The sequence below is a fragment of the Ciconia boyciana genome, chromosome 26, assembly GCF_034638445.1.
Source record: "Ciconia boyciana chromosome 26, ASM3463844v1, whole genome shotgun sequence".
NCBI lineage: Eukaryota > Metazoa > Chordata > Aves > Ciconiiformes > Ciconiidae > Ciconia > Ciconia boyciana.
In genome coordinates, this window is record NC_132959.1 from 1,927,330 (window position 1) to 1,939,473 (window position 12,144).

General features: G+C 47.9%; 2 protein-coding genes across 2 annotated transcripts; both read left to right on the forward strand.

Moving 5' to 3' along the window:
* The first annotated feature begins 3,843 nt into the window (after positions 1–3,843).
* LOC140644023 (uncharacterized) lies at positions 3,844–4,527 on the forward strand. The gene has a single exon (XM_072846483.1). It carries the CDS (start codon positions 3,844–3,846, stop codon positions 4,525–4,527), a length of 684 nt encoding a protein of 227 aa, XP_072702584.1.
* A 2,791-nt stretch (positions 4,528–7,318) lies between these two features.
* Positions 7,319–7,960, forward strand: LOC140644024 (uncharacterized). The gene has a single exon (XM_072846484.1). The coding sequence runs from the start codon at positions 7,319–7,321 to the stop codon at positions 7,958–7,960; it is 642 nt and encodes a 213-aa protein (XP_072702585.1).
* The last annotated feature ends 4,184 nt before the right edge of the window (positions 7,961–12,144 follow it).

Genomic DNA, 12,144 nt, shown 5'->3' on the forward strand with positions numbered 1-12,144 from the left:
TATCCGTAGTTGAACATCTACATTGCAGGAAAAAGACAGAGAGAAGAGTTATGAGCAAGATTTACTACAAACAAGACAGCAGTCAGTTTCAGCTCCTTGAATCTCCAAATTTAGCATAAACAGAGCTTTGAATTAATTCTGTATTTCCAAATATCCTGCTCCCAGTCACAGACAGACTCTCTCTGTTCCTTCCAGCTTTGCCTACACTACTACCAACAACATGCCCAACGGAGGTTGTGGATGCTGCGGTGGAAATAACAACTACTCCGTGTGCTGCTACAGCAGCCCCAAGTGCTGCAAGACGCCGATGTGCTGCTCGCCCATGCAGTGCTGCTGCCCCACCACCTGCTGCATGCCCATGCAGACCTGCTGCTACACCATGAACAGTAACAGAGGCTGCTGTGGCAACAACAGCTGCTGTGGCAACTAAACCCACTCGGCAAAGGGCAGGCAGGGCTGTGCTGCCTGCTGCTTCCCTCCTGGCTCACTTGGTGTTGGATATGGATGTGGATACGGCCCTGAACACTCTTCCTCGTTTGCTTAGAGACTGTAGATCATCTCTCTTCTTTGTCTGCCTTTAATCACCAAGTGCTTGTAATGCACTTTGAAGTTGCTACCCACTGATCAGTGTGATTTTCCTTTGTAAGCACTAGCCCTGCTGTTCATTTTCCTCTTGGTGTGTGGGATGTTTAATGCTGTTGATGTATCATACTCCCTTTTCTTGCTTTAATCTCCAGTTAGTCATGAAAGACAATAAAATGTGTAAGTTATGACACTGCAAACTTCTGGTATATGTTTATTCATTTATCTTTGTCTTTTAAACTATAGCTCTGGTCTGGGACTTTTTTAACATTTGCTTAGTTTCTGAATATAATGAATTTTGCAACTATTTGTCATGCTACTGATGACAGCACCCCAGCATATGCAGTAAACTTCTTGGGTCAGTCTCACCTGGGTAAAAATAGTGCTTGCTAGTGTCAGGGCATTATCTAAGCTACAAGAGTATCCTCTTGGCCATGCAGTCTCATGTTATCTTTTCCCTGCTTAAGATTTTGAAGATACACAGTCTGCAATCGAAGCATCTGCATGGTCCTAAAGCCAGAGCTAAAGGTCTTTTTTGTTAATGGCAATCTTTCCAGTGAATTTGCTGAGCTTTAAGGCAGGCTTCCTAAAAGGCTTGATATCTTGTCAATAAGATTAAGTAGACCAGCAAGCATGGTCTGCATGGTGCAGGGTGGAAGAGTCATTGAAAGATGTGGAGGTATAAGTCTAGCCTGAAGGATTCAGAAACACTATCTCATTTCATCTGGAATTCTGTTAAAATGTGGCAAATTTTAAGAGATGAGATTCAGAAATTACATATTTTTACTTCATGATTTGTAAAATCCTCAGGAAGGGAAATGAGTCCAAAACATCTCTTCTAACATGGAAAAAATCCAAAACCAGCATAATCTTGGGACTGCCATAATGAGTTCTAAATCTAAAATCCTTGGCCATTAACAGATACCAAGGTCTTTTCTGTCCTTACATGCAAGTCCCGTGGCTTCCTGCAAGGCAATTACATTTTTCCTGTAGCTAAAGAATAAATTATCTCAGCAGCAGCAAAGTCATCAGGTCCAAGCACGCGCCCTGGAGTCACACCCCTGAATTCTGCACATGTTTTTCCGGGTGATTCAAACCCAAACGCCACTAGACAAACCTCTGAGCATCTCTTACAGAGGCTCTGCCATGGAGTGAGTGCATGGAAATACCTTTTGCACTGACAGCCTGGGGCTGCTGTGAGAAATACTTCGCTGGTACTTAAAAAATGCCTTGACTGTCCACAGAAATGCAAAGTGGAGCAGCTATACAGAAAATGAGTCAAAGCAGAAATGTCAGAAAGGTGGATATGGTGCTTGACAAAGCCTGAAATTGTTAGTTCGTGAGGTCAGGACTCCTCTGTGACATCCTTGTTCCAGATTTGCAGTGCATAAAAGGGCTTTCAGTGTTGTACCCACTCACTTGACGAAGGTGCTCCTCACTTGGAAGGGAACTAATTCATTTAAATAGGGGGAAATACATCTCATCAACAGCCTGACGTAGTCCACCCCTGCGCCCTGGTGTGCTGGTGTCCATAGGGATCCTGTATTCAGAGTTAACGTCTTCCAGTCATCCATACCACACACAGGGCAACAACGTCAGCCGTTCATCATGGTCCTGATGTCACCCTTGATTCCCTCACCATCTCTCCAGCTTTCAGGTTTCTCTGTGCTCTGGAAGGTGGTAAGCACCATGTCCAGATATCACAGACCTTCTCTGACAAACAAGGTCCAACCCGCAGCCCCATCCGCAAAGCCAGCTGGAAAACCTCCCGTGTTTTCTCACAGAAAATTTCAACTTTCTACTAACAAATCAAAAGCCAAAGATTTCTCAGATGGAAGCTTATGAAAGAAAAAAAAATCCCTACTGATTGATAACATTTTCAGTGTCAGAAGATGGTTTGGCAGAAGAAGATTGTTTGGCAGAAATTGCAGTTTTTAAAGAACTAATTGTACTCTCCATGCTTTTTTAGATGCTTTCTGCAACTTCAGTGCTAGGATACTCCATGAAGAGAGGTCATCATATCAGGAAAATGTTGTTAATTAAAACCTGATGTCTGCTTTTAAAGAACAGAAGCATTAAAATATATGTTTTAAATAATGTTTTTCTGAATCTTGCTAATCCAGAATTCTGAATTTTTTATACATAATAAACAAAAGTTCACTTGGAGTCCAGCTTTACAAAATAAAACCACAGTTTCACAAAGTTAGCATAATAAAAAGAGGTTTTCCCACTTCTAATTATATTCAAGTAGAAATGAGAACTGAGTATGGCCCCTGTTCCATCACAGGGCACTTCCAGCCGCAGACCATGGTACCATGGCACAAAGCGCGGAGCGAGAGGCACGAAGAGGCAGTAAAATCATCTCATCTCTGCTGAGCATCAGGCTGCATTTCCAGCTGTGGGCAAAACACCCAGGGAGCACTTCGGGGAAAAACCCCAGCTCTGTGGAGCACACCACAAACAAAACAATTCTTGGTTTAAGATTGGTCAAGGTGGTGTTAAGCTGAAATAGAGTTGAAAAATCAATCACTTCTCAGTAAAACCAGAATTTCACTGTTTTTCCAATTTTTCCTTTTTTTAAAAAATTGCTTTTTATTTTGGCAGGAAGCCTGCTTGTTTTCAGTGATAGATTTTTCTCCATTTTCTTTCAGCCCTGTGAAAAACCATTGCCATGTGCCTGTTTCAAGGCATGAGCCGTTGGGCACCTGGACATGGGACTGGATCCCAGGACTCCTGGGCCTTTTTGTGGTTTTCCCACTGCCATGAGAGACTCCTTTTGGGCACATCACTCAGCATCACGGTATTCCAGGTATCCTTATCCCAGGAACCCATCTGACTAACATTAGGTAATAGCGTATGCGAACATGACCGATGGGAGAACTAATTAGATAATAGCCACTGCATATGCAAAGAGCTAAGCTGACATTACATCAAGGGAGATGCTAATTGCAGCTGATTAATCCAATAGCAAGTGCCAGAAAAAAAATATACATACAGAAGTGGCACTCACTGCTCAGCTATTAATTCCCATGACATGCCTCATTTCCAAGAGAGCTCAGCGTCATATAAAAGCTTTCAGCCCCAGCGCTGTCCTCAGGACTCAGACTCCCTCCGTCACCAGTCACAGGGTGAGTTGGATTCTCTCAGCTGTCTCGGATTCCTCATTTTTTTTCATAGAAACAGCAAAAAAAAGAAGTTGGTGGGTTTTTTTCTTTTTCCCAGACTGCTTATCCCCAAGGGCTTGGCCATCTCTGCCACAGGATGCACTACTGTAAAGGCAACAGCGACCAGGACTTGTGCCATGATGGCTCGGTCTGCAGCGAGAAGGGCTGGACATGGCACGGTTCCATGGGGTGCTGCCACGAAAGCCCCGTGCATGCCACGGACCTGTCCCCTTGCCATGACCCTGGCTGCCTCAGCCGCGACATTGAGGGGTCCTGCCAGAGCGAGCCACAGGGCTGCCAGCCCATGGAGCCGTGCCCACCCCAGAGCTGCTGCCAGCCACAGCAAAGCTGCAATTTCGGCAAGCCCCGCCGGCGGGTGGAGGTGAGCCATGTGCAGCCCGTCTGCCCCCCAGCCGTGAAAATCCATCGCCGGCCACTGCAGCAGTACCGCCCACCCCTGCACTGTGAGGAGCCAGGTTGCTGCAGCAAGCCCAGGAGGCGAGAGGAGCAGTGCCCCATGGAGGATTCCTGTCCCCCTGTGATACTGCATCCCCGGCCACTGCAGCATCGCTGCCCCTGCATCCCATGCTGCCGCCCACCCGTCCAGCACTGCTGCCCAGCCACCATGCCCCGGCCACTGCAGCGTCGCAGCCCCTGCATCCCGTGCCGCCAGCCACCCATCCAGCACTGCTGCCCAGCCGCCATGCCCCTGCCACTACATCCCAGCGAGCAGCAGCAAAAGCAGGTCACTGTTTTGCCACCCTGCCTGCAGAAGAAATGAACACGGGGCCAGAAAGGTGCTGGGACCCCCGCCCAGCACGTGCCCGCACGCCACTCAGCGTGGGAGATGCTTCGCTCTTCGCCCAAACTGCCGGTGCTCCCACCTCCGCTTTCGTCACGACACAATGCCGCCGTGGCTGATGGCTCGTTACTGCTCTTTGCGCACTGGATTCAGGGTCCGCAGTCCCCTGCTTGACCCCAGCACTGAAACTTTAAATTCCCAGGGTCCTCCCCTGCCAGGCAATAGGCTTTAATCATCCAAACCCTACTTTATTCTTCCTCAGTGTAGAGCAGCTGTTTCTCCCCTCTCCTGAGAAGGTGACCAGCCTGGGGATGGAGAAATCAAACAGAAAGACCCTGAGCAACAATGGGAAAACAGCCTGCCATGGATTCACCTTCTCCCATGGATTCAGCAGACTGTGATTTCAAGGTTGTTCGAAAACAGAGACAGGACTGTACTGGGAAAAAGGTACACACTGTGACTGCAGGAGCATCAAGGACTCCTGCAATTTTTTTTTCTCCCTGTGTACTCAAGAATAAAGTTGAAAAAATTTAGTTGACATTTTGTTCCTTTTTTTTCACCCTCAAAAATATCACCAACATTACAATGAGAAGATGTTAAAAGTCATTAAAATTCTCACAAGGAAACTCGTAAATTTAAAATCAAAATTAGAGTTCACACATGAGGATTTCAGCTCTGGCTGTAGCAGTTTCACCAGGCTGAACTCCATCTGCATGCTGTAAAATGTTCTCCGCTGTGGTTACGCACAGTAGGACCAACGTGTGGACTTCACTATGGTCCATCAGCAAGTGATCTAGGTACAGTTTGTTCCGTAATGTGTGCCATCACCTTCATTAGCCGGATAGTAACACTGCACTGGGAGGCCATCCATCATACAAATGTTAATCATGATAATAAGTGTGTGCCCCAGCACGTGAGGTGTGTCTGTGCATGCCAGGAATGCCTTTTCACTCGGTGCAGGAAGATGCAGGCCAGGGTCTTCCCCCGCAGCTCCCCACTGCCTGGCTCTTGCAGGCAAACTGGTAATGTGCTGTTTCTCTCACTTTGCCAGAAAAGCCTGCCACTAGGTGCATTAAAATATATATTGTTGCTTGTTTGTATTGCCTAAACGTAGCCCCAGCGTGTCCTCACAGCCGCTAGCAACCACCAAGGAAAACCAGAAAGAAAAAAAGAAATTCATTCTTCTTTTCTTAACAGAGAAAACCGCAACAATTTATTTTTCTCATGTCTAATTTTAACCAAATGAAAAACCACTTACATATGAAATTTAACTTCATAAATCCCTTATTTTATTAGCTATTTTCTTCCCAGCCTCTTCTCACTGAAGCCAGTTCCCAGGCACTGTCCTGGCGCGGTGCCCGAAGGGCTGACTCAGAGCCCACAGGCCATGGGCCAGCTGAGCCCTCACGCCAGCGCTTCCAGGTCAGCTTTGATCCATCTTTTTTTCCGAGCCGCTTTTCGCCAGAGACCCTAGCCCTCCCATCCCAGTTAGTCCATCCCAGCTGCAGGACCATTTCTCCAGCCTGCCCAGGTCCCATCCTCCAGTGGTTTCAGCCTCTCACCCCAATTCGGTGCCACCTGTAGATTTGCCAAGCCCACCCCATTATCCAGGGCGTTAATGAAGATGTTAAACAGCACCAGCACCAGTATCAGCCAGTTTTTCACCCACCATGTAGTTTACCCTTCCAGTCCGTGCCTCCACCAGTTTAACTACAAGGCTGCCGTGGGCGACTGTGCAAAAAGCTTTGCAAAAGCTGAGGTAGCACCATCCATCGCACTCCACCATCCACAGAGCCAGCCCCTTCATCACCGAAACCCATCAGCACAATTTGCTTTTGGTGACTCTGATCTGCCTCTTCCCAATCATCCGTTTGTGCTTCAGGCACCTGGAAATGCTCCTCATGGGTAGCAGAAGGGGAAGGCCGGGACATTAGCACTGTGTACATCAGGGCTCCTGACTCATAGGTCACCTATCAGCCTCCACTCAGTGTCTCAGTCCTCTGGAGATGGTGAATAAATGCTTTATTACCTGCCTCATATAGTCGATGTGTGGATTAAACTATATGAGTCCTTTATGTGCACCACTTGGTAACTACATTGTAATTAAGAGATACTTATCAGAAATCATGAGTCAAGCAGAACATGCCAAGCACTGGGAACAGCATCCAAATGGAGGAGATGTTTTGTCAATAAATAATTTAGTCGTCGTTCCTGCAGCATGTTTCATTAACAAGGGGAAGACTTGGAACCATATAAAAGGCCTCCGTCCCTTTGCCTCTCACAATCCGCTCTCCTGGTCAGCATCTGTCTTCCCTCGTGAATTGGGTAAGACACATCCTGGAGGAACTGGGTTCATTTTTGAATGGGTGTCTGGATTCAGGAGGTCACGGACCTGGCATGCTTGCACTGTCCTTCAGACCATGCTCTACACACAAGGGCTAGAGGATGGTGGGCTAAGCCAAGAAAGAAGCTATGGGGGGACTTGGGTGTGGGATTTACAGCAATGCCACTATGTGCTGCATTGCCCTATGGTTGTTTCTGTTCTTGGAGGAGAAAAAAGCCAAGGGTGAGGTCAGAAAGAGGGTTTGGACATGATATGACCAGTATTGGGCAACTGCAAGAATTTTCTTTACATCCAGGCTTTCAGGATAAGTAAAGGAGACCTATGAATGGCTCACTAAAGCAGTTTTATGGGCAATTAAATGAAAACAGAGGAGGTGGAAATGCAATCTGGCTGTGTGTTTTTCAGGTCTTTCCCTACAATTCAAACATGATATACTCTTCTGGAAGAGAATCATACTTCAACTTGAACTCAACCTGGTATGATCCCTCGGGGTCCTGGCTGGACACCCGGCGCACACCCTTCCGCTACGGCTACAACACCTGCTCCTCAGGGTGCGACGGTGAAGGCGTTGAAGGCATGAGAGGGCACAACTACCGGCATTACGGCTATCGGCAGCCAGTCTGCTCCGAGAGATGCCACGGCTATGCTGCAGCTGATTCGTGCCACGGGGGCAGGGGCTCAAGCTGTGTCAGGAGACCCACATACAGCTATGGGTCATCGGGGGGATGCCACAGCTACGGGAGGTCAGTCTGCTCCGAGACATGCCACAGGTCTTCAGGTTCATGCCACGGAGGTGGTTCGAGCTGTGTAAGGAGACCCACATACAGCTATGGGTCATCGGGGGGATGCCACAGCTACGGAAGGTCAGTCTGCTCCGAGACGTGCCATGGATCAGTGTACCAGGGGGGGAAGCCATGCTACAGCAAGCCAACGCAGTGCATCCCACAGTGCTGCCCGGTGCAGACCTGTCCCCCTCCGGTGCAGCAAGGCTGCGTGCCCGTGGCAAAGTGCATCCCAAGCCAGCAGCAAAAGCAGGTCTGTAAAGTGTCAGCCCAGAAGATAAAGTAGAGGACATGAGGAGTAGGGATGAATGAGAGAAACTTCTCACTCTTGCAACGTTGCCTTGATGGTCAGCATGTCCTGTGCTGCTCACAGGTCTCCACTCTTCCTGTCATTTTGCTTGTAACATGCTTTGAAGGTGTAACCCACTGTCCCTGTGAAATATTACGTGTTATTCACCTCCTTATTTCACAGCAGACGTGGAGGCAATAAAAAATTATGGTTCATAACCCCCTTGCATCAGTGTTTTCCACTTCATCCTTTTGAATTGCTTCTGTTCCTTCTTGTGGCCAAAGCTGGTGTTTGCAGCATCCCCGTTCACCTTCACATCGAGGTTCCTGGTTGATTCAACCTGGTGTCTTTTTATTCATACTCCAGACAACTTCCTCATTGAGAAGAAACTAACAGTTTTCATCACAGACTCTTTATGCAACCCAGCAATTAAATACTAATATACTAATGTAAAAAACCCACACATTTCATCAGAGAGGTAAGAATGCAAGGGTCTGCTGAGCACATCATTTCATTCACTGACAAGGCAATGGGTGCAGTTTGACTTGTATCAGAAGCCTCCAAAATAAGCCCTGGGAAAAAAGTCAGGAAGAGGATTCAGGAATAGGCACAGCACAGCTAGGTCAGAGCAAGAGGGGATGCCAAAGCTGGTGGAAGAGCAATGCTCTGGTCCGTGGTCCATTAGACCTTCAGAGATCCCAGTCATGAGAGATCTTGTCTCACCCCAAGTGAGGCAGCTCCTGCAGGACCTACCTGTCTTCAGCAGCCGGTGCTCAGTGATGCTCGGTGCCACTCTGACAGCTGAGAGTTGTTGGGAAAGACCGAGGAGGGGTGAGACCATCAGAGCTGAAGAGTTTGACCCAGGGAGAAATGGGGATCATCTGACCAGAAATACATGTCAAATGGAAATTAGAAATAGGTTTGTAGACATCAGGGGGGCATTTGGCTGGACCTGCTCTCTCTAATGGAGCGAAAGGCCCCAAACTCCTTGTAAGATTTAAGGTTAGAAGAGGAATCCTTGTAAGGTGAGAAAACAAATCACCTTGGGAGGATTGTTGCAGCAAAGCAGGGATCTGGAGTCAGTGACTTACAGCATCATGTCCTTCCTTGCACCTCACCCAACCCAAACGAGAGCCTCCATCATCTCCATCTCCTGGCATCCTGCCTGGCGCAGCCTGCAGGATGTGACTCATTGTAGAATCAGCCACTTCACAACATTAATGGTGGAGGTTTCTCCTGCAGCACGATCTGGATGCAGAAAAGAAGTAAAAACAGGCAGAGGGTGCACCTTCCTGGGATGGAGGTTTTATAGGTGGACACACGGGGGCTGCCGACATGCTCTGCCCTGGCACTGCAGCAAGCCTTCCTTGCCAACCTCTTCCTTGCGCATGCGCAGAGGTTGATGCCAACCAACCTCTTCCTTGCGCATGCGCAGAGGTTGATGCCAACATGCATTACAGGGCACATGGTTCCAATCCCAAGCATGGCTCAGTGAGGTGGCTCAGCCCTGGAGCAGCCCAAATGCCCACCCCACGGGCTGTGCGGTGGACTGCAATGGCTCAGCTACCCCAGTGCATGCCACACCACTTGTGCAAGCCTCGGGAACCTCTGTGGAAAGAAAGGTGCCAGCAAAACTATCAAAGGGCTGTGGCAAAGGCATCCAAATCCACTTTCAAATCCCCTCTGAAGCTTGCTGGGCTGTGGAATAGAGGGCTGGAGGAGACCTCAGGACCACTTCCCACACCCCCGGGCAGGAGTTGCTCTGCTTAAGCTATTTTGACATAGATTTGTCTAACCTCTAATGAGAGGGATTTCACACAAGCAATCCCTGTCTGAAACAAAAGAGAGATCTTCTTTTTGTTTAAATCACTTCTCAGGGATTTGGGGGTTTGAACTTGTACCTGGGGTGTCCCCCAGATCCTTCTAAGATCTTGGGTTTTTTCTGTGCTTCATTTATCTCCTTCATAAATAGAAAACCAGTAACTGGCATATGGAAGAATCATGACCACGTATAAGCCACTCAGAAACCATGATCCAAACTGAGGAACAAACCATCTCCTGAGACTTATATTAGGACAACTGCAAAGTCAATTCCTTCCGTAAAACCAACAAAATACCCAAAGAAAAAAAACGCCATCCACTCGGAACAGGATGAAGGGACACAGGGAAGCCTCTCCCAAAGACTAGGAGCTTTGCAGGAGATATGTGGGTCTCAGAGACCAGCTGTAGGGTCAATATGGTCCTGTCCTGTCCATGGTCCAGGTCTCCAACGCGCATGAGCATCCTCCCCACCAGGCCATGCTCAGGTGGATGTCTCTATTGCCGAGAGAAATGATAAACATGTTTGTCACCATCCACATGATCTGGGGTGTAATTAGTGAATCGTGAATAATAGTTTCACAAGAATTTTCATTCTTCCAACGTTTGTGAAATATCCCCAGACATGTTCTGATTTCCTCATGTATCAATTCGTTCGAGTGATTCAGCTCCATTGGTTACAATCAATCTCCTTGACTCTGTATTTTATTTTAATGTGATCTGTGCTATTATTAATATTACAGTGGCCTCTAGAGTCCTGGATGAGATCAGGCCTGGTGCGCTCTGCAGGCAGAAAGACACTTTTCTCTCCAAAGCAGAGCGTTAAATCAACAGAGATGCGGATCCCGATGCCCTCCCCAATGTACACGAGGACAGAGGCACAGAGGGAGGAAAGAGCTCAAAGAGTCACAACACTTTCCTCCCTACTTTTTTCTCCAATCAAAGTGTAATAAAAGTAACTAGTAGCAGATATTTGGAAAAAGTATCATGGGAACAGGACACTGTTGGAGATCTTTTGTCCTTCTGAGCCTCCTGCCTGGATGCTCTCTATGGGGTCTCCTATGGGGTTGTAAATTCCTTCTGTTTGGGTTAAAAGTCTCTCTTTGAGCAAAGAAAGGACTGACTTGAAATATTGCAACACTTCTTTTAGTGCTTCTTTGCTGTTTTACTCAGAAATAGGTTTCTCTTTGATGCTGCTCCCCAGCCATGTCCCACCACCTGTGTTCTCCCATTCCCATCATTCCAACCAGACACGTCCAGCAGAAGTTTGCTTCAAAGTCTCACGTCGCCATCTCCCACCTCTAAACCCCAAACCCAAACCTTGGTGACAGCTTTAGAGCCCAGAGGTCACTCGACTCCTTTTGTAACCCACCAGGGCCAAGCCCCATCGCCCCGGCAGAGGTGGACAGCCAACGCTGGTCCCCAGGGCTCAGGGGAGGATGCTCACACTCCTTGTTTTCAGGGCACCCCCCACATAGACCAGCCCCAGGCTCTGTGCTCGCCTTCTGCCGCCCCATCATGTGCTCATACCTGCATTCTTAATTCCCTTTGTCTCCTTCGCCCACTCACAACCTAGATTTTTTTCCCAAGCTGCCCGAACGCACTCATTTTTCCTACACACCACCGTGGCCTTATTTGTTCTCTTTCAAGCCCCTTTTATTTTCTGGATCCCTTTGCAACCCAGTCCACCAGCCCACCCCACTATCCCACCTGCCCATCCGCTAACATTTTTGCATTGACGACTTGGGCTCATGGCTGCTTTGTATTAGGCACAAGAAGTAGGTAAATGCTTTAGTCAAAGGCAGCAAGACCATCCAGAAACCTCCCCATCCCTGCACGTGAACCACACCAGGCGTGGTGGGCAATTAACATTTTTATGGAGTAACTAGAGGAATGGCGATCCCAAAGGCGGGATATTGATCTGCTCATAATACCATGAGTCAAAACAGCAGTGTAAAAACTCTCCAATTAGCAAAGTGCTCAGGGTGGTGAACAATCAAGTCCCTCCAGTGGGAGCTCATCTTGTTTCCGGAGGAAAAACACTGGGCGCCCTATAAAAGATCTTGCACACCACTTCTCCTTAGTGTCTCAGCTTCACGTCTCCTCTCGAATTCCTGCTGAACAGAGTAAGTCCAGCTTGATCAAACTTTTGCACTTTTAACGATCACCGGCTTTGTCCTGATCCTGAAGTCTTGACCACTTCTCTTACGCATCTCTGCAACTGTCTCTGGTCACAGTTGCTCAGTCCTTCTGCCTAGGTTGTCTTCTCCATCCGTGTCTATACATAAATAATAGAAAGCAACTGGGAAAACTTAAAACTTACTGGTTCAGACAGCTGAAGACAGGACTCTTCAGGTCTAGCT

What these genes read in the sequence shown, in the direction of transcription:
- LOC140644024 (XM_072846484.1), top strand. Translation starts at nt 7,319, where the DNA reads ATGATATACTCTTCTGGAAGAGAATCATACTTCAACTTGAACTCAACC.
- LOC140644023 (XM_072846483.1), top strand. Translation starts at nt 3,844, where the DNA reads ATGCACTACTGTAAAGGCAACAGCGACCAGGACTTGTGCCATGATGGC.